This window comes from Miniopterus natalensis, chromosome 2 (assembly GCF_054644295.1).
Source record: "Miniopterus natalensis isolate mMinNat1 chromosome 2, mMinNat1.hap1, whole genome shotgun sequence".
NCBI lineage: Eukaryota > Metazoa > Chordata > Mammalia > Chiroptera > Miniopteridae > Miniopterus > Miniopterus natalensis.
The window spans coordinates 35,223,474-35,246,569 of NC_142082.1; the positions used below are offsets into that span (position 1 = coordinate 35,223,474).

At 38.2% G+C, this 23,096-nt stretch overlaps 1 protein-coding gene across 1 annotated transcript in view; it reads right to left on the reverse strand.

The window, feature by feature from the left end:
• Positions 1 to 23,096, reverse strand: part of CLYBL (citramalyl-CoA lyase) — a 106,086-nt gene that overhangs the window by 11,238 nt on the left and 71,752 nt on the right. The window contains exons 3-7 of the mRNA XM_016203838.2: positions 18,380 to 18,568; positions 14,335 to 14,436; positions 12,507 to 12,600; positions 11,029 to 11,196; positions 6,401 to 6,525 (exon numbers count right to left, since the gene is read on the reverse strand). Of these exons, the coding sequence (XP_016059324.2) occupies positions 6,401 to 6,525; positions 11,029 to 11,196; positions 12,507 to 12,600; positions 14,335 to 14,436; positions 18,380 to 18,568 (678 nt within the window). The remainder of the gene's footprint in view (positions 1 to 6,400; positions 6,526 to 11,028; positions 11,197 to 12,506; positions 12,601 to 14,334; positions 14,437 to 18,379; positions 18,569 to 23,096) is intronic.

Sequence of the window (23,096 nt, forward strand, 5' to 3'; positions counted from 1 at the left end):
ATGGAATAAGTGGTGAAATATTTTTCTTTTGATTTTTCTAGAAGGAAACAAAAGGTCAGTATCATATATACTGTTAAAAGTACAAAATTTTTTTAGCACTGGCAGAAATTTAGAAACCAGTTAGCCAAATAGCATTTACTAAATGGATATTGTGTGTCTATTTCTGTCCAAGATGCTGCAGGGAAGTAAAGGATACAGAAGAGAGAATTGTTTACTCTCTAGGGTAGTAGTGAGAAATCCTCCCTCCCTTTTTTTCATTGAGGTCCACTAACCTAAAATGGAAAAAAAAGGGGAATTATAGAAAATCTTGATTTATATATTTTAATAAAACTTCACTTACCTGCTTTTAATATAAAAAAGAATTTTAAAATTCTTTAATAAATACAACAAAAATTAAAAGAATGCTCTGAACTTCTCTATTAAAATTAGTTAAAGGACAGAAGGCAAGGGATGGCGGTGGGGTATAGAGATGATGTCATGAGAAAGAAAAATGTAAAGAAAAAGAGGAAACAAAAAAGAATTCTTAGAGAGGGAGACGGGAGAGGAACAGGAGACATACATAGAAATAAACACACATACATAGCCAGGCATACTAAGAGGGAGAAATACTGTAAAGGGAAAAGAGAGAAAAATGTCCAAGGAGTAAAACCATCCTTTCGTGGCCCTTATTTAGCTCTTGCTATTAAAGGCATCGAATGCCATGGTGTGTTTGTGCAAACACAGGTGTAACTGAGAATGTGACTTTGGGAACCTGCCCTTTGAGGAAGATGAAACTGAGGGTGGGACTAGATATGGCCTCTGTGCCTAAGGCTCCCAGCCTTCTTTGGGAGACTGACTGAATGCAGACTAATAAAACGGAATGGGGTTTGCAGAGATCGGAGTGAAGAAGTCTTTCCGGGTAGGGCGGGCGGGCGGGCAAGCGCAGGACAGGGCTGGGAGGGAGGGCCCGCCGAGGGAAGAGCTGGGAAGGCACACAGACACTCCTGTTCTTTCTTTCTTGCCTCATCAGTTTCTGCTCATGCCAAACAGCAGCAGCAGCAGCAGCAGCAACAAAACAGTGTATGACTAAGGAAAAGAGGCTAATCTAAATAACCTAATTCACATTTTGTTTGTGACCAACTACTTTAAGGCTCCATCTAGTTTTGGTCATTAACGTGGGGATTCACTGTGATCCAAGTGAAACCACACTTACGCTAACTATATCCACAGCTTTATTTACAAAGTGAGCCCAGAATTCTGGCTGGGGCTCTCTCATCACCTTGGCTTGAGTGACCATAGGCAACTTCCAAACCCTTGTTGGGTCTTGGTGTATTAAGCTGCAAACTGCAGGGATTTGACTAGAAAATTTCTGAGATTTTATCCAACTAAAAAAATCTACCCTTTTAAATTAAAGATGAACAGGAAAAAAAATCCTGAAAAATATAAACAAAACCAAAATTATTTTGATTAAATTATACTTAAGAATGTGTTATAAATTAAGGATGAAGCAAACAATTTTAAAAGTTATCAGATTTAACCTACATACAAAATCTCTTGTCCTCTAATATTGCACCAGCCGTTTGCCACTAAAACTGTGTAAAACAAGATATGGTCAGTACTAGAATTGTATCACTTTGCTTTAAATGTTTAGAAATCTGCAATTTGTTGTTACTCAAATCAACCTTAAAGTCACCCTTGGCAAACTCTTGGCTTTTCTAAGAATTTGACTTTTTAAATTCAAAATTATAGGGTATAGTTATTAAATATTAAATAAGGAAATAAAGGGAGAAACACAATGATTAAGAATCTCAAAAGTGGAGTTATGTCCCTTCACCTTTCATTTTCACTGGAAGCCATTCCGTTCGGAGTTCAGTGTCCCCGCTTCCAAATAAAGGGGGGAAAGGCTGTGGGTGGTGGGAAGCAGGGGTGCGGGAGGGTACACTGTTGTCTATTAGTGGAATCAACCCTTTCAGTTGACAAAGACAACAACCAAGTCTGTAGATGGTTTATTTGATCTGCGTGAAAGAGTGGCAGTGGGATTTCTGGCACTTGAATAAGCGGAAACAATATTTTTGGCTAGAAAGACTTCTGAGTTCTCTCAGGGAGCCTTCTAGAAGGCCATCTGGACCAAACAGTATTTCTTTTGTAAAGCTCTGCATTTGGAAACACAAATGAAAGGTGTGTGAGCTGCAATCGGATACCTATGAAAATAATTTGCTTTCAATACTGATTGGTTTGGGGCATATTCCTTGAGAATTTTTAGATGAAGAACTTACATGAGGAAAAAACCTTTTTCTTTCTTTATTAAGATATAAATTCCTAATTTATATTCCGGTAGAGGATTTGCTTCTGAATACAAACTTATTAATTTGCATTATTGCTCTCTCTAGTGAAATTAGAATGTTTCAGTTATGTGTGTTATTTATAGTTGTTATGTCAGGTACTGACCTTGTTTTTGACCTTTGTAATTGTTCACTGAACCTATATTTTAAAGATGAACACTTCCCCTTCCTTGGTTTTTAGCCAGCTTTCGAAACTGTAACAAACAAAATATCTTGAAAAGGTGAAACGAAATCTTTCCAAAACAAGCAATAAACCAGAGCAATAAACCAGTCCCTGGAAAACTGAAAATGAGGCAGAGCCGTGTCTATAGGCAGATACTGAAGAAATATGAATATTTTAGCAAAGAACCTTTAAAAATTGGTCACATGCTACATTTTGCTATTCTTTCACATTTTTCTGTTAGAGCTTTCATTTGGAAAGAAATGGTAAATTCTTATATTAAGATTTCTTGGGATTATCAATCATTTTTAAAAAACAACTATTTCCTTTAGCTGTCATTTTTGCCCAAGAAGTGATGAATACAGAAAAAAATTAGCACTGAATTTATAATACAGACATGAAAAAAATACACAGTATCATATATACCTGGATGTATATATAGTATAAATATATGTATTTATTTATAAACAAATTATAGTTTCTACTGATATCAACTAATATTAACTAATTATTTGCTTGACATATTTTCATTTCAGTGATCCAATTTTCATACTACATATCATTCTTAGTTGATAAAAACTGTTAAAATCATATTTTTAAATAGGCAACACTAAATTCAGTTGATGGAGAATTTTTAAATATTATGGAATCAACATTATGAAAAATAAAAATGAAATTAACTTTCAAAAAATATTTTATAAATTTAAAATAAATCACATGGAAGTGATGTATCCTGGCTAAAATATTTTATCATATAATTTGAAGCTAAAATAATTAATGGCATGCAGCTTGTATCTCAAAATATATTTTCCTGGAAAGATGGGAGAAAGAAGCTTGATTAATATTATGGATATTTACCTCACAACTGATGTCAGCTAAATTAGAAATATTTTAGTTTATGGGAATTAAAATAGGAGCACAGAGTATGTGGAATGGTTAGTCATTTTCCAACAGAATTAATAGATGATGATCTCAGTCCTTAATGTCAATTGATAGCCTAATTCTTATTAGTGGGGACTGTTGTACTAGGCAAAATTCTTAAGGTAGTCACAGGTATCATTACTTGCCAAACAGTGACAGATTAATATGAGCAGATTATTATTTTTAATGTATTTTCACCTAACATTAGACTAAGAGCATCAAACTTTCTTTCCTTAGAACTTCTAATTAAAATAAAACAAAAAATAATTTATCTACTCATGATCTAAGTAATCCCATGAATTTTGTTATTGGGAGAGGAAAGGAAAAAAAGAAAAAAGCTTTTATTTTTGAATAATAATTATTATAAACTATACAACAATAGTAATTATTACTACAGAAGACACGGTTACCCAGCACTAACTGTAAACTTCAGCTATACCTTTGGTCTTAGGGAGGAATATAATTTAAGATGGGAGCAGGAAGTAGAGAAAAGCAAAGATATATAATTTTGCCTTCTTGGGTCATTTCTACTTAAAAACATTTCTTGAATGGAAATTTTTTGGCAGAGGGGGAAAAAGGTCTTTTAGAAATTTGTAACTGTCTCACTGGGACCCAACCATCAGCTTTTCCTCGTTGACAGAGTCACCTGTGTTTTGGACAAAGTAACCAAGGGTGTATGTTTTCATCAGTGATTCACAGTGGAATAAAACAGATTAGATGTTTGTTGGAAGCAGTACTTCATACAACTGAGCAACCTATTTATACTAAATCTTTATAAACAGAACCCACATTATTTAAACCCCAAGACCTCTCAAAACCCAGAGTGACCTACCTGCAGACCCAATTTTTGTGACCAGCCAATTTATAGGCAAAGTGAAAGGAACATGCGAACTGTATAAAATAACCATATGTCCCCACTGGAAGCCCCATTACTGGAATCATTTAAACCTTGCTGGACAAAGCGCCAGGAGAATGTGCTGTAGGAAACAAACCTACACGAGTGGGGCAGGGAAGAAATGACCTAATAGTCTCCCTTCTGCTCCAGTTTCCACTGTTCTGTGTTAAGAAAAGTTGCCACACCATTGTGAAAGCTTATGCCCCAACAAGAGGGCATTTCTTATTTAAAAAAAAGAAAGTTCAGTATTTAACATTTAAGTTGCCATTATCAAAAGGCAAGGGTACTCTTGAGACCATTTCCCCTGGGAACACTTTCAAGATACAATGGCAAAGTGTGGTGTTTTTCTTCATTCAGGAACTTAAATGACAGTAAAAGAGCATGTTTCTAGTTTGAGTTTTGTTTGCTGGCTACTGAAATTTAGGGTAACCTCTCCCATACCCCTAGCTGCTGACAATGCCAAGTGGCATCCTTTGGTTTTATCCAACGTGAAACCCAGTGTAACACGGGGCCAGCCCAGACTGGAACCCTGCTTGGCCTGCTGTTTGGACGGTCCATACCCTGCCTCAGTTGGTTATTTCAGTAGGAAGTACTCATCACACGCATGTCCTCAGCTGGCATAAGGCGCACACAGAGGTGTAGGACATTTAGTGAGTGTGCGCAGGCAAGCATGGGGGAGAGTAGGGCCGACGGAGTTATTTGCATGTATGAATGAAAAGGTACCTGGCTCTTCTCTCTAGGTAAATATCTGTGTTTGAGGGTCTGAATTTTGGAGTCAAGATAGAGAAGTGAACATAAAACACAATGTCAACTTAAAAATATTTCTCTATGAACTGCAGTGTTTTTCCAATGGTCACTACTGGCTTGAAATGAAAGGATGCGATTTATCCTTAAAGTGGTATACATCCAAAAGGGACGTTTCCAATATCACAGATTCTGCCTTTTGATTTTAAGTGCAAGTTTGTGCAAAGATGATCTTGTGGGTGTGTGTGGGTGAGCATGCATGCCTGGTTGGAACTGAAGGCAGGTATCCATACTGAGAGGGACAGAGTGACCCATTTAATATTGTTACTTACTTTCCCAAGTCCTGGGATTTTCAGGTGTTTTTATTGCCAGTGAAAAGTGCAAGTGACACTTCTCACATTGATGTCACCAGTTAGTTTTGTCTTTTTTTTTTTTTTTGTAAGGAGGATTGTTTAACCTTTAGGACCTTAGTAATGTTTCGACATTCTCCCCTAAGTGCTTCTGCCTTGTAGGTATGAAACCTCACTCCTTATGTAAGTAACAAGGGTGAATTTAGATATTAACTCGAGGACAGATTTATAAATGCAACTTCCCCCCATCCTCTTAAAAAGAGGCACACGGTATTATTGCAAATAACCTTTAAGATAATTAACTGACAATGCTGCAACTAGCATAAAATCTTCCTTCAGGCGACACCTAATTTAAGTGTTACTGGCACAAAGTGGAGACAGATTGCGCATCACCACTGCAATATTTACATAGCAGAAACCCACAGAGCAGGAAACGCGAGGCTCAATGATGCACTAAATTAGGAACAACCATACTCCAGTGTTAATTTGCTTTCCATTCTATCCAAATCTCAGGTCCAGAAATTGGTACAAGCACATATACAACCTCCCACTCTTAAATGAGTAAACCGGAGGAGACTTTTGTACTCCCCCCCAATATTAAAGTAACTTGAAATTTATTTCTTCTCTCCTCAAGAACCATTTGATCAAACTGTGTTTATTTCATTACAACTTGCTCTCACTTTGATCAAAAATTATTTTCATATGAAAGCTGCATCAGAGTCTATAGAGAAACACTAAACAGACTTCTCTTTTCTCAAAGGCTGCCAATATAGTTTATGAAAAGAATAAAATGAGAGACTTGAGAGCTAGTTGGTGAAATATTTAGGAAACATGGAAGGACAAATTTACCTTAAGCGATTTTCTCACAGATGAATATTGTCCACCCCACAACACAAACCCTCCCCACCAAAATCCAAGTTTTTAAAAAAATCATTCAATGTTTTTCCCCCCGTTCTTCCCAGAGTATTTTAAACACCGGTTTCATCCAGGGCATTAATAAAACATTTACCTTTCCTAATTGTTGATGTTCTTTAAAGGCGGCGATCAGTTCTTCAGCCCACTTAATTTTTTCAAGGGAAGGAGAAAACTGCTCCTGGACGATTGCAATTTGGTTAGGGTGGATCACCTGCTTACCTACGAGGAGATTAATAACACAGGAAACACAAAACAAATAGATGTTCAAACAAAACGGCTCGGCCACGCGAGGCTCCTGAATGCCTCACAGACTGTATGTAAAATAACTCATTATTTTACGACATTTTAAAAAGAAAATAACGGCAACTGGGCAGGCTTTTCCAGAATACACGCAAGAACAAACACAACAATGGGAGTGATTGTATTTCTATCCTATAGAAATGCCACCTTGGTGCAGATAATCTCTCATTTTTAGTTACAGGTGGACTGACTAGGCAGCTCGTTGAATAATGTTGCTTTGGCTGGAACTGTAAAGGGTAATGTCTGCAAATTAGAGTGATTATTTTGAGTTAAAGTAGAGAAAAATTATATGTTAATTCTTTCAAATTTTATAAGTTGTCTTTGGCTTATTTTGTGCTATTATCCTGCCTTCCATGGTTTCTTTTAGAAGTAATCTGTTGGTTTTCATAAAGCTTACAGAAGCAGGTACTACAACTATATTAATATCAAATAGTGTCTCACAATAATTTAATTTTCTTTCTTTTAGATGGAGTATGCCATTTCTAACCACTAATAGAAATTTAGATTTCAATGAAAAAGTTTTATTCAGTATAGTAAAATGGAAGGCGGATTTGAACAGTGTGGTCTCTAAATTATTCCATTTACAAATGTTGAAGTAAAAATTACAGAAAGTTTCTCTATCTAAAAGCATAACCAGATTTTCCCTTTTTCCTTGTAGAATGAAGATTTTATATTTCCCTCTTATATAGATACTTAGACACCCCAGATGAAATCTTATCTCTGTACTAGTTGCTCTAAAAAAGCTTTATGCTTCTTTCTGAAGTTTGAGGATCTTAAATAAAAACATACAAAGATAAGAGTCACAGGGTTCTAGGAAATCATGCAGTCATTAAAAAAAAAATAACACAGTTAAACAACCAGGGAAGAATAGAACCTAATCAGGTCATTAATAAAAATGAAACATAATTTAATGTTATAATAACATTGAGATTATATTTTATTATATAATAAAATTATGGACATACTTGGCTCTTTAAAAATGAATGTACACTTAATGATAATTTACTCTGCTAAATATATTTGTTGGTATATCAATTTGTTTTGCCTTTGAAATATTTGTTTTAACATTTAGTCAGTAGAAATTATATCCTTGATGTTTTAAAAAGGTCATTTCCTATTAACACCACTATTCTATCGAATAGAAAAAAGAACGTTTGTAAAAAATTTTTTTTTAGTATTTACGAAAAAGAGTTTAAGTGAATACAGTAATATCTTTTCTTATGGTGGCATAATTAAAACATCCTCAGGTTGCTATTTCATTTTTAATCTGTCAGCATACTAATAAAACATTAAAATGCTATGTAAATAAAGATGCTTTAAATTATTTGAGGAATAATTTCTGGGAACAAATAACACCAGTGATGACAAATGAGAGCTTTTTTCAATAGTAGGTACTGAAATTATATTTAAGTAATCTAATAGTTGTTACAATATTATTAATAAAGGATGTCAGTTCTGGTAGTCATTTTGTACTAATTGTTAGTCCTGAATTTTATAATTTATGTACATAATTTACACTGATGTGTAAAAAGCCAGATTTCACGGGAACTTCTTGGTACAGACACTATAATTTGAAAAGCAAAACACAAACTATTTAAAATACAGTAAAACTACTGATAGCTTGCAAGTGCCCATATTTTGGTAATGAGGCTAATTTTAAGATATGTGTTAGGTTTTAGAAATTCATGAACAGCCATGCGTGAAGTTATCTTTTGTCGAATCTTATATACCCCAACAACTGAACATCAGACTTTAATGCCATGTGGGAGCAAAGCAAATATTTTATACAGAAGAGCTGTTATTGACAAGTTACTGAGAGGGTGCAAAATTGGAAGACATTAAAATTTATGACCATGAAATCCTTTTTACAGTACCACTTGATATATATCGTGCTTTAAATCAATACCTGTCAAGTCTTTTAGGTAACTGTATGATGGTGTCATTTTTGTCTTCTACAAAAGACTGCAAAAAAGCAGAAAACCTATAGAGTTTCATATTTATAATCTTTCTTCTCAGCATGTTGTACTGGAGTAGCTGTGATGACCAAGTCAGTTGTTAAAGCTTTATTCTAAGATTTATTTTTGGTTTATTTTTATAAAAATAATCCCTAAAGTTAACAGCTATTTGTACAGCCAATGCATTGATTTAAAATCTATATAAATGGGTTGTGGCTCTGTGAAACAATGACTGCAGAAAAGAAACTATAACTCACTGTTCCATGTATGGTTAACTTTTAAAAAACTACAACTCATTAAAAATATATGTAACTTTTAAAAGTACAGAAAATCCTTATAACATAGACTATTTCTTATCAGTGTTATGGATAACACAATACTTTCATTAGATTTTAAACTTTCAACCACCTGCTTCAGATGGGATGTCCTTCCTTCCTTCCTTCTTTCCTTCCTCCCTTCTGTCCTTCCTCTCCTCCCTTCTTGTGCAAAGTCCAGGGTATGAAATTAAATGACAAATAATTAGGACAAACAGATCACGAGTGGCCTAAAATACTCATTAAATCATTTATTGTTTAAAAATACTACAAATAATCTCATATGTTATCACACTAATTAACTTTTATTGGCATGTAGAAATATAATTGGGACAACAAAGACCTTCTTTCTAAAAATTGCAAAGTGGCTATAAAGTGTAGCTCCCTACTTTACTGACTTGTTCACTTGAATATATAATGGGCACTGTATCCTCTGTGCTTCCCCAACCCCCCTTCCATTTTTTTGTGATTTAATACTCCCTGTTGTTGAGAAACAATAGTGCCAAGCCCATAAGCTCCTCATGCTGAGTTGGGCACAGTCTAGAAATTTAAATCTGATTTGAAATAACTTGTCTTCTGCGATTGAATTAGGACCAATTTAATGCAGTCCTGTATCTTGGAGAAACCCTCAAACTCCTTTATGAGTTCTGGAGCAAACATTTACCCCAGAGGAGACCGAGGACACCCAGGTTATACTGAGCAATGGTGACAGAGGCCCACATCAATTCTGTGTTTTCTATTTTTTATTGCATTAGTGCCCATTTCAGAGCAACATCTGGCTGCTTGGCAGCCAATGCCACACATTTTAGACCAACAACATTGGGGTCTATTAGATAGATTTCATGGAGTTTTTCTCCAACTTTTCCATTTGGGCGACGTCCTAACCAGTCATTAGGAAAAGGCTGGTGTAACAGGCGGCAGGGACAAGGACAACCCCAGGGCCTGGGCAGAGGGCCTCTCTCTCAGTCACTGTTACCCGTAGGGAGGGTTCAGTAACGGCCCCTGGGATTGAAAAATATTTCCCTATAAGAGACTACATTTATTTATTTATCAAACAAATTTGTAGGGGTCACATTTGAACTCTATGTTAAAAACACAGAATCAAATGTCAAAGCTTTATTTAATTCTAATAAAACACTTAAAATGGGTTCTTAAGCCTTTCAGTTTTATTTTGGGCTAAATCATCATCCACTTAGATACCTTTTACATTTAAAGTTACCTTATGAAATGTTTCTTTAGTAACCCCTACCTGGACACATTTCAAAAATGCTTACCAAAGCGACAGCATGGATGCTTGTCTCTTGACCTTATTATCTGGGTACATTTCTGAGCATGATAGTCTGAGAACTTGCAGTAGCAGAGCAAATAAGAATAAAAGATTTTATAGTTTTTTTTGTCCATGGTTGCACCTGTGTGTGTGTGTATGCTATTGTAGACATGTATTTGGGTGTAGAAGCCTATTGTGGTTTCTCAAAAAATACATTTCTGTTGCAAAAACACAATTTTCGGTTGCTCCCTGGGCTCCTGGGGACTGAGTGATCGGGCACACCAATCAACAAATATCCGCCTGTGCTCCAGGACTGGATTGCGAGGGGCCCGCTGTCTCAGTGCCAGCCAGTACCCGTAGGTGTTGCCAGGTGCATAGACACTTACTGGGAGGCGGAGAGAAAGAAGGGGCTTGGAGTGGCAGATGAATAAAAACCTAGCTCTGAGTGGGAAAAAATTAAAAAGATATCACCAAAATTTTTTTCAGAAATGAATTAATATTTTGACTCCTGGAAGAAATTTTTCTTCGACCTATCAACCCAAACTCTTAAGGCAGATCACCCCAAAACATTTTTATAACAGTCTCATCCCTTGTGTCATCAAAAACTGCAACAAGATACTTAAGAGGACAGAAAAAAAGAGTCACTAATATGAAGAGAAAATAATAAAATGAGTGATATGTTTGTTGATTGGCAGAGCCAAAGAAAAACCTGACAATTCGTTGGGCAGGTTCTTGCCCAGGGTGGCTTTTTCATGTTTCAAATAGTGGACTAAGTGTGTGAAATATCTGGCTACCTTAAGAACACTAATTTCTGGTTGAATTTCTATTTTTCTGGAATGTTTGCAAATCTAGCCGCTGCTTTCTGAGATATCATGGAGAATCATACCAGTAAATCCCATCGTAGCGCCTTCTCTCGCCTGCCTGAGAAGCCCCTCTTTGTCTTGAAAATCGATGTACACCAGGTCTATGGCCTGGATACCAAAGGCCTTCGCTACGACAATAATCTTTTGTCGGGCGTAGAGGATATCTTGGGTGTCTTTACTACTTGTTGCACCTGCAAATGGAATGTTGACAGAAGAAAGAGACGTTAACTTTGGAAACTGAGCCCATACACCTCTCATAAGAACTCGGTTTGTAAGGACGTCTGCGTCCTCCTGGGAATTGCTCCCCAGCGAAGGGATGATTCAAATATGAACGAAGGGAGGGATACATGGAGGCAGAGCTAAATCTCACGTGTCACACTTGCAAGGCACCTTTCGGTATAATTACTAGCGTGCACTAAGAAAAGGCCCCTCCCCATCTCAGGAGCTAGAATCACGAATGACCCAATAGGTCACAATGACTCCTGATATGTTTTTTCCCTTCTTGCCATCACTTGGAAAGTGTCGGTCCAGAGGCAGCACCGCAGAAGGTGGCCAACCAGCTGTACAAGGCAATGGTTAAGCTCTCTCACTGAGCCCAGAACTTCACGAGCTGCGGTTGCCATGCACTGTTGTCACAGGTTCCGAGCCAAACGCTGCAGCTTCGGGGTTTGGATGAGAGCTTGGGGAAACAGAAGGGCACTCGTTCCGAGAGGGGCAGAAAGTGTCCTCTAAACTATTAGCGACACAGTCTCCTGGAAAGACTGGTATTAAATAAGTTGCTTTTTTTTCAGCCTGGGGGTGGGAGGGAGTGTCTGCTCAGGGGAAGCTCCTGTCCTCAGGTCACTGGGACTGGGCTCTGAAACACTGTGGCCTGGGCCTCTTTTCCAGGTGCACCGCAGTCCCTGCCACACATGCACTCAGACCAGAGGCATCGTGCCCAAGGGACGGGGCAGATCGGTGGAAACAAGCGTACCGTCTCAACAAATATTTCATAATACGAGATCCGAAATATATTTTAGGAGGAATTTAAAATCTATTTTAAATAATATTTACATACTACACTTAATATAGAAAATCATTCACTAAAGCAAATGTGAGATCGCTTTAAATTTGTGTCAGGAGCCTCGATAGCCTTTCAACTGATGTGAAAACAAAATATTTAAGCAGTAGAGAGGCTGTTCATGTAATACTTATTATGAACCAAGTAGATGCCATATATTCCTGAACATGTTTGAGGCTGTAACAGGCTTCTTATTAGTCACTTTATAAATGAACAGAAGTAGTAATGTGTTCTGAAAGCAGGGCAACGACCAGGTGTCCTAAATTATCAGGAAGTGTTGCCCATTCAGCTGAAAAACCATTGTGATGGTTGGCAAATATATTGTCATGTAAACGTCCACTGGTGAAGGGGCAGAGAAAAAATATATACACATACACACAAAAAGAGGGAGAGAGAGAGAGAGGGGCACGGGGGGCGGGGGGAGAAATGAGTCTCTGACACCTATGCTGGCTCGAAAGTCTTCTCCTCCAAAAACAACAGCATCTAGAGAGAGGCCCACTCTAGGCCCGGTCTTGGCTGCTTCCTCGCACACTGCCTGTAAGAGAGCAGACAGAACCATGTCTCACAGAAACGCATGAGAGAGAAGCCACACGGCACAGATTTCAGTGACAGAAAGATCCAGCCCCTAATACAACACAGATTGTCGGAAAGCAGTCCTGAAAATGCAGCCCAAATTTACCCCTTTCGAATGGTATTTAATATCGTCCAAGATAAGTATGTTGTATACACTGGCTTTGCTTAATGGACTCTATTAATATAGTTATTAACAAATATTAATACAGTTATACTGTTCAAACTGTAGTTCATCCAACTGCTAGAAAAACTTTGAGTTAACTCAATTTGATCGTACTATAAGTTATTTGTAGTTTTCCAAAATTTGTTTTTGCTTTAAGAGACTCAAACCATAAACATAAAGCCACAGGAGAGAAGGAAAGAATTTTTAAATCAAACAAATTGGATTATTTGCATTAGGATCAAGATTTTTTAGTAAATGGTTTTAGGATTAATGACACACAATACAAAAATCTACAATGCCAGAGGGGAAAATAAAAATGCAACAAGTCATCCAAGATGTATTAATAAGCAACTCTGACATTTCCGTGTGAAATAAAGATAAATGACATTGGTTGTAGACATAACTGTGAGCCTACAAAGGTGGAGATGCAGCATGCTAATATATGCGGGTGGGGAGGACATGAGTAACCCGGGAGGACACTGCTGATTAATTTCAGGGGTTGTAAGTGCTTCTAAGTACATTATGGAATAAAATGGCAAAACAGCGCTAAAAATTAAATCATTATATGTATCTAGCTGCATCTAAGGGACGTGCTTTGATTATATTCCCAGAATTCTAGGGTGGGCTGGAAGAATTTGTGGTTAGTGGTATAAACACGCTTGATCACGAGGCTTGAAGCAGCTCCCCAAACATTTGCACTCTCTCCCTCCTGCATGGTCCAATAGGTCTCAAAGTTTCCTCTCGGAGCGTTTGCTCACATATTACCTCTCCAGTAAAGTTCAACTATTTTTGTTTTGTTTTGTTTTTAGAGGTTTCTTCTCTCCTGCCCTCTGAGATAGGGTGCTACATTGATATTCACAAGTCAGGTAGAACGTGAGGCATATTTTGGAAAACAATTTAAATGACAACTGATAAAGGGGTTTTTTACAAGCTAGCTATAAATTTGTTAAGGCAAACAGTTCAATGCAACCATACAATGCTGGAAAACACTTGGCTCAGGTAATCTTCCTGAAGTATATTAGGAAACAGTTTATGTCCTACTGTGGTAACCTGAAATAATATACCACAAATTATTGGTCTATACTAACAAATAGTAATATTATCAACTAGACATTGTGGATAATGTTGCTACAAAGAGACCAGAAAGTTTCCCAATAAAAGACAATTGTTACAAAAAAATAATTGAAAGTTAATTCATAAGGGTGACAACATAAATTTTCATGCACATTTAATCTATAAATGTAATAATTCAAAGCACATATTTACATAGTGATTATTTAATTAAAATTACTGCTAGGAATCTACAATTTAAATATTTAGGACTGGGAAGTTTTTCCTTGTTATTTAGCCAATTTCTTTCTTCTCTAAGATGTTCACAACCTGGTTTTGGATAATTACAAATAACAAATTGTGCTCAAGGTTTACTTTGCTTATAAATCTTTTCAGAAAAATATTTTAAGTAGATGTTAAAATAGAAGAGTTCTCTTTAGGTAGTAAAATAGTAACTTCTAAGCCACATTGGGGTTTTCTTACCTTAAAATTGAGCAAACCCATTGCAGTTTCCACAAAAGGGATTAAATTCATAGGTTGTTCAAGTTTTCGGCCTTTTAAGTAGAATGAAAATTTGTCTGAAAACTAAAATCAAAAGTGTCATAGGTGATTAGTGGGGGGGAAATGTACAACCACTGAAATGTAGACATAGAAGTAGTATTTAAGTCTTTGACCTGAGGAAGTAATATCCCAGCCTCTTTCGTCCACACAAAAGAATTTTAAAAAAAGAAAAGAAAAAAGAGGAAAGACCAAAGGAAAAAAAAGTAACAAAGTTCCCACCAAACTAAATAGTAAAACCCCAAGCATTATACTTTTTTTTCTTTCTAAAGGAGCAATTTGAGGCCTAGGAGTTAGAACTGGAAGGAAAGATTCTTGAGTTTAAATGCATCCCTTAAAAACATATTTACTTAAGACCTCTCGCCCTCCTGTCTTAAATGCGAGTGGCAGGCCCCTGAAACAATGCCGCCTTGCCCTACCTGCCGCTCTGTTTTTGTTTCACACCCAGCACTGACATCAGTGTAACTGTTCACAGCCTTCTGCGTGGAATCCATATTATTCATTATAGCACCATTACCCTTTGTTCAGAAGGGGTTTCTTCATAATTTTTTAGCTTACCTAGGAAGACCTTAAAAAGGAAGTTTAATTCTTTGAAGACCAAAGCTCGCCAATTTTTTCCATGAGACCAGTTCACAGCTAGCTCTGTGCTGCCAGTGGGGTAGCCCAAATTCCAAAATCTATCATCTGGAAACATACAAAAGCTCTTGCACAGACCCCCCCTCCTTTCAAAAGGAAAAAAACCCCACCACACTCTAAATTGTAAATCTATTATGTCTATCTAGATCTAATAAGATGTGGGGAGATAAAAAAAAAAAAAACCCCGACAAGAAAAAAAAACCAGGTATGACAAAGATATTTTTGTAAATAAGGATGAAAACACATATATCCATTTTAAATTTAAGGAATATTCAGCCATTAATGGATATCAAAGGAAAAGGGAATTTTAATCATCTCTCCATTCAGTCTCAGTTGGGTAAATCATATCTAAGAGATTTGCATAAATATAAACCATCAAAGACTTTTCATCTTCAAAGGGGGTTTCAAGACCCTATAAGCTTTGTACTGTAATCATCGCAGGTCACCACCCTGCAGGAATAGGGCTGCTATGGCAACATAAAAAAACTAATGCTTAAGGCTTAGCATAATATTCTGACTAATAGAAAGGAAACTCATTTTAAAAGCTGGCAGCCTATTTACCAGAAGCAGGATTAGAGGTGTTATTTCCCCTTTTAGCTGCCCCCTCCTTGCCTGTGCAGCACCCCCCCTAAAAAATCTAATCACTGGGATCTTTAAAAAGCTTTTGAGCAATTTGCAGTAACTTTACAATTAGGCTAAAATAAATCACAGCTTTCAGTAATGAAGAATTATTCCCAGTTGCTCCCACTGCCCCCCTTCCTCTGTCACCATCATCATCACCTCCTTAGTAACTTTGCAAGGAAAGGAAGAACTGAACCAAAACAGCAAGAAAGAAGAGAGGGCTACAATTTAAGGGTACAAAATGCACAGTATTCCATGGAAATGAAAATAAAACATAATTTATGCCACATTTACACTAGAAAGTAGGTAGTGACTGACATATTGGTGGTTTTGGTGTTACATATGCAGTGGAGGAAATTTTTTTCTCAGTAAAAAAAAAATTGTGCAATGTTACCTGTTCCATGCTTTGTGATACTAGTTATAATTACAAAAATCATCGAGTTTAAAACTAGGTAAACACTTTACAACATATTCCCTGTTCTCAGTGAGAAAAATTTCAAACGCATTTGTTTTTAAGCCAATAGGGCCATTTAAAAAATTAAATATTCTAGCCCATCCTCCTTCCCCTCCTCCTCTTCTTTCTTAAAAAATTGCATTAAGTACACACACAAAAGGTAACTAGTGGAGAAGTTTCAATTAATTTTTTCAAAAGGAGACGATTAAATGTTTCCGGCCTGGTAAAGTGTTCATTTCAGCGAGGTGGAGGGGACTGGGGGGTGGGGAGGAAAAGAAGGGGGGAAAATCACAAAGAGATTGGGGAGGAGATGAAGTAGCAGGGCTCAGCAATTCTTTCAATTCCAGTGCACACCCAATAGTGTGTTGGAAGAATGCACACTGTTCGGGATTTGTGGGAGAATTGTCCCACGACAAAGGAGGCAGAGTCACGCTTGTTATAGTCCAATAAGCCGTGCCAGTCAAACAAGAACCCACACTAGCGACAAAAGGCCAGCAAGAGATTCTCACACAAAAGAAAACAAGGAAGCCCATCTTTCAGTTGTGCATCAGGCTCTGGGTTTTATGCTTCACATAAATACAAACGGAGAGGAAAAAATAAACAGCCCAAAAGACTTCTGTTAACTAGAAATCCTATTTAGATTTCGGTATGTTCCTCACATCCAGGGATTTAAAACATTGAACAGAAGCCGGAGCTGAAGGCTGGGGTGGGTCCTCCCCTCTCAAATGAGGGTAATAATGGTGATAAATAGGCATTAACTATGAAACCAAAAGAGAACGTGACTTCGGATTCCATTTCAATCAACTTAGGACACATTCGAATGGGGTAGGAGCCCTTGAAGATATTAACCTAGTACAACCAGTATCTCTCAGCCTCTGAGGGGTGACCTTGGAGAGGAGAATTCCAGGGTAGAAAGTAAATATGGGCCCTTCACCATGGGGCTCAAGAAGGCACCAACGTAGTAGCTGCCCAACTGAAAAATAATGGCAGCTGTATGTGCAATTCTAAATTTTCCAGTAGCTGCATTAAAAGAGTAAGATGAAACAGGTGATTTAATTTTAATAATGTTAAAGTTAACATTAAAACCCAATATATCCTAAATAATATCATTTCAACATGTAATCAATATAAAAATTACTGAGATAATTTACATTCTTTTGGGGGTGAGAGGACTATGATATCTTCAAAATCCAGTGTGTATTTTAGACATCCGGGACATCTCAATTTGGACTTGCCACATTTCAAGTGCTGCGTAGCCACATGTGGCAGGCAGCCACGGCATTGGAAAAGCACAGGTCCACCTTATCTACGTGCATTAGAAAGGTGAGCAGTTTCCTCAGGTGTTACAGCTACTCAGTGGACTGCTCCAGTTGCAGCTACAGCCTTAGAGTAATCCCAGATGTGGCCTTAAGATCACCAGTGTCCACACGCCCTTACCACACTTCCAGCACTTACGTGTCCCAGGCTCTCTGCCCTGGAGTGGCACAACGGGATGTTATTTTATTTAGCAGAGATCTGCAGAATCATAGCACCCCCTAAATAAAATCTCGCCTCCCCCCACTTTAACAATGAAAACAATCATAGTATAATTAGGCCCATTTCAAAGTTTTCTTAAGTAATTTGACATGCCAGGTTTTTATTGGCTGAAAAGTCTGTCATGAAACACAAACACACCTGTCAGCAATTTAAAAAGGAGGAACTAGAGGACTGTTCAGGAAATAATATCTGTGCTAATTAAAACCACTGGTTAAAAGCTTCCTGTTTATTCCTCTGTTTGCCCTAAGGAGTGACCTTTACCTCTCCTCTAGGTTCATTTTTTCATTTGCAGCTAATATGCTTTCTGTCTATGATGTCTTCCAATGAATCTGGCTGGGTAAGGCCCATTTACATCACTGCTCTCCCAGGTGGAGGGTTAGGGCCTGGCAGGGTATAAGAAGCGATCCAATTCTCAGGCAAGCTCATTTTCAAGGACTGCTCTGTAAGGGCTACTGAGGACCCTGTGCTGTCCAGACCACAAATCTGATCAGGGAGCAGACGCATGATTTCAGGAGTAGAGCTGTCCCATCAGAACAGTCTGGGCAAAGCCAGGTTCTTTTGTGTGAAGAATATGGTCTCGTGGGCTCACTCCTTTTTCTGAATTCCCTTTCTGCTCTGTGTCTGTATCTTCAAAATCAGCAGCACCCAAATGCTTCCTTTCTGCTACTCCTTCTCAACCAGTCCTGAGTCTTTAATTAAAGCAAAGCATTAGCTTAAACTCACCCACTGGATTTCCTCAGGACCTTCCACCTTCGGTAGCATTAGGCTGGAAGGAAGGACCTGGGATTGCAGGAGGGTCTCCAGGTCTTCTTCAGCCAGACCACTGGACACTGAGTTGATTCTCACACACTTTTCAGTTGGGCCCAGATCAAAGTCTTCGAGAGTTTTTACTATTCTTAATCGAGCTTCATTCTGTAAGTATTGATAAAATGTGTATCCTGAGTATATTTATCATTGAGAGAAAACAATCGAACTGACTGTGAAAACTGTCCTGTGGATTCAGAGTCTGAGCACCATTACTATATCTACAAATTTTCTGTCTACCAAATGAATGGTATTTGAAGTCAGTTGTCCAATCTCATAGGTAAGCAACTGATTTCCAGACTTCATTCAAGGTGACTAACATAGATGATGCCCACTATAATGCATACTGGCATACTTCTAAATAGTAGTGTCATATTGCTCATTAGCATTACTTTTCAATTGCAAAGGTAGATTAATTGATAGGTAACATTTATTAAGCATTTACTACACACTAGGAAAGGTTCTAAGTCTTCTACCTGTTATTTCTCATTTAATAAATATGAGAATCTAGAATATGGATAATGACAATCTCGTCTGTCAACATATTCACACTAGGGAAAAAATAAGAATTTGTTTTTCTTTTTCCACATGCTTCATGCTTTTTTTACTCACTTTTAAAAAATAAATTATTTTTTGCAATTGAGTTGAATCTTGACATTTAATTAGGAAGGCACTCATAGGAAAATGACACTCCACACAACAAAAAAGCTCCAACTCACTCAGAAGGAAGGCAATAATATCACCAAGAAACCCCCTCATGAAGTAGTAGACAAAATACATTTTTCCCCTTTGATTTGACAGTCTTTGCTCCAGTTAAGAAAAGCTGAAAGGTTGAAAGTCTACTTCAGTATTTGAATTGTCCTCGGAAAAACTGTATGAAACCAAACATGCTATTTATTGGCTTTGAGTTGGGGGTGATGAAGGTGAGGGGGGCAGGGAAAGGAGTGCATTGAAGGGGTGGGGGTTGGAGTTGAGGGAAAAAAAGCACTTTGGGGTCATTACTTCCTGCCAATTTCAGTTTCAAAAACAAATTCCTCCAACTTGCCAACAGCCCTCAACAAATTCTCATTGTCAGAATGAACACGTATCAAAAGTAGTTTCATTTGGGAAGGGTTTTTATGATACTAATAAAACTTTAAAGCTTCTCACTGCTGATCAATGTGGTTTAAAAAAAAGTCTTAACAATATGCAGCCATTTGAACAGCAATACTTATCTAGGAAAAGAGCAAACCGAAACGGAGACAAAAAAGAATTATTTGAGCTGATATTGAGTCTAAGTCTAATCAACAAGACAAGCCAGGACAGTAGATTTAAACCAGACGGATGTAGGTCTACGACCCCGTGGAAGCAGGGAAGGCTTCCAAATGTGGTCTGAGTTAAACAGTGTGAGGAAACAGTAGCTTAGAGTTGTCAGGTCAGATGGAAACAGTACGTAGGACCAGTTTAAGACAGCTCTGTGGAGTCCTGATTTACAGAGCTCCGACTACCAATAATCAGAGCAAGCTTAGACGAAAGCAAGCGGGAGCTCACACTAGCTGGAGCGAGGGAAACGCAGCCAACAGTGGCCTGGTTCCACACCATGCCGCTGGCCATTCCACAGCTATAAAACTCTTCCACTGCTCTCCCGTGCCCTCTTGTTACATTCACTAAATATGAAAACCCTGAAGGGGACAAGCAGAAGTTAGCTCAATATCACAGTTCCAAGGCCATCTAGAGCGGGCAAGAGATATGCTTCCAGTTCTTGGACAGTGCGTGTATTTAGATCCATGGCCCCAGAGAACCTAAAATGTGTTGTGCTCCATGTAGCCTGCACAACTACAAACGGGATGGCTGCAGCTCGTAAACATTTCAACTTGCAGGGTTTCTTTCAATAGCAGATCGGGCTGGTGAAGGGTCTGTTGGGACAGAGTGGATGGAAAATGGAAGGGAACTACCTCAATCGTTTAGGCTGAAACGCATTTTGAACTAGAGCTATTTGAATCTTCCTCTCCATTCTCTACTTTCATCTGCGTGCTCAAGGACACAGGATTGCTGGCGATATCAGCTTCCTACATTGTTGATGCTGATGTCAAACAAAATGTGACCTCTAAACTGTTTTGTTGTTTCACTTGGATTTGAAGGGGACTGTTTGTTCAAAGCTCATGTTCTAAACCTGTTTGTGATTTTTATCTAAAGTCAGATTGCCATGGTTTCAGCACATTCCAGTTTACTTAGTAAAATTCAGTCCTTGTGAAATTGGCTGCAAACGAAGTACCTAATTCCAACGCTAGGCATAATCTGATTAGTACTTTTCCTGTTATAATAATGAACAGCAAATAATCAGCATTTTATGACTTTTTTTCTCTTTCTGGCTCAGAATTATAACCAAACTCTACTTCATCATTCTGTACCTTTCAAAAAAAAAGAGATGGCTTTGGAGGTATATTGCCATACAACACCCTTAATAACAGGCTGTTGCTTATTGCAATTTACATAAACTAAGTGTGCATCCCTCTGCCATGTATCCCAAAATATCCAACTTCACTGAATTTATACCAACCAACAAGCATGTTGATTTTTTTTTTTCCTTTTTTGGTATTTTAATGGTGAAATATGTTACAGTGCTAGCAAACACACCCATGCCATCTGTTGGGTGAGAGGAAGGCAGTGTCTAAGAACAATTAAGTTTGGTTCTGGGTGTTCAGCTAGAAAGAACCACAGTCCACCCAGTTGTGAAAAAAAGAAATTGTGTTCATTCTGATCTCTGCCCCTCTCTCTCCTCCTCCCCTCTCTCTAACACGTACCTTACTTCTTGCTACCATCTCCTTCTCATCCCCATCACCTCACTCCCTTTCACATTTCTCTCTTTTTCTCTGGCTCCTGTTTGGCCCCGACCATCCTGTAATTTCCATCTTGTTAGGGGATTAGTAAGACACAGCCCAGCAGACACCATCTTCTCAGAAGGGCTGGCTGGGTGATCTGCTGATATTATTGGGAGCTGAGTGCTCCCTGGAGAAAACAAAACAAAAACAAAAGCAAAAAGAGGCCACACTAAAAAAGACCTTTTTTTTGGTGGGGGGGAGTCATATTCTGAGAGCAAAACAGGTTGTTCAAAATGGGGTTTAGAATCTGAAACCGTATTCTGAATATGCTAACATGACAGGACGGCTTTGGTGAGCATTTCTCATGTAGGATGAACTTGTCCCCCTAAGAGCTGACAACCTGGCAAAGTCAGAATAATGGAGTGAAGGCCTTTAGCAAGTTACACTGGATCTTCACAGAGACTAATCACCACAGTGTGCGCCATAGCAGGCCTGATTCCAGAGGTGGGCTCTGCAGAGGTCAGGAGAAAGCTGGCACCGAGCAGAATCTTCACAGGCCCCTGTTCTAAAAGAGGTGTTACCAAAGTCCCCGCATTCAATCAATATTTCGTGCCATGGGCTGCTCAGTGCAGTGGACCGGTGGCTAATAAACTTGTCCTTATACATAAGCCACCATATTATGTGCCTGCGTCTGGGCCAGGAACCAAGGCGTGCAATGAATTCAGAGACCGGGTCCCTGTCACCTGGAGAAGAGACATGCTCCGGTGACGTAAGAAAGCGGATAAATCAACCATCACCGAGACCTGCAGACTCCGAAATTAAAGGAGAAAATATGCGTGCAGTTGGTTCAATTGGCACCCATTAAAGCTAATAACTAATCATCCTCGCAAGTTTCTAGCGCAGAATGATCAAATCTGCAAAGAAAACAACATCCGTCCACTTTTACACTCCAGTGGAAGAGGTGGTCCCTCGCGGCAGGGCGGCACAGTCTCGCCATCTGGAGAATAAATCGAGTGTGAAGTACAGTATAGTTTGGGACCAAGCTCCGTGGCGGCAGCTCAGCAGTCAGTTCATTAGTTCCAAACTTCCAGGGATTAGAGCCGCATCAATTCTACTGTCGGATAGGAAGAGACAGACAGGATACGAGATTCAAGGAGGATCGTGACAACCAGGAGGAGCCCCTTGGGCTTATTTATAAAACTACGAAGTATAAACAGACCCAAATAAGTGCCTTAAATAATAGCATTATCACAGTTTCATAACATCTGAATTAACACCTTTCCCTTCCCCCCACCCCAACATACAGTGAAATCCTGTGTGTTAATATATAGTCCGTTTTCGGAGGAAATCGCAAAGATGACCCTGGATGCAACAGGAGCAATGAGAAAGAAAGCTGCGTGGCAGAACCGAGATTTGGTAATTAAGAAATACCAAAGACTTTCTACACTCCAGGGAGATGCATAACATTTGTGATTTTTAAAAATGTGTAATTAATATTTTCATCCTGCAAAAGGCATGTTGCCATGCTGCATATCCAAAAGCACTAGTGAATTCTGTCTTTTCTGCATTGGTCCAGCTCATCTCATTTCCATTTTATCTGATTCCTAAAATGATGTCACAGGCATGGAGTGGAACAAATTTTGGGCAGAAGGGCTGTATATTAGCATCTATATGAATTTGTTTTGGGAAAACTTGAGAATGTGTGGTTTAAAATAAATTCTGAGTGAATTGTCCCATTTAAGGTCTCCTTTTTCATATAACTTCTTTTTATATGTTTATATTAAAAAATAGAAGTGCTTGTGATATAAAAGATGCCATCACTAGTAAATTATATT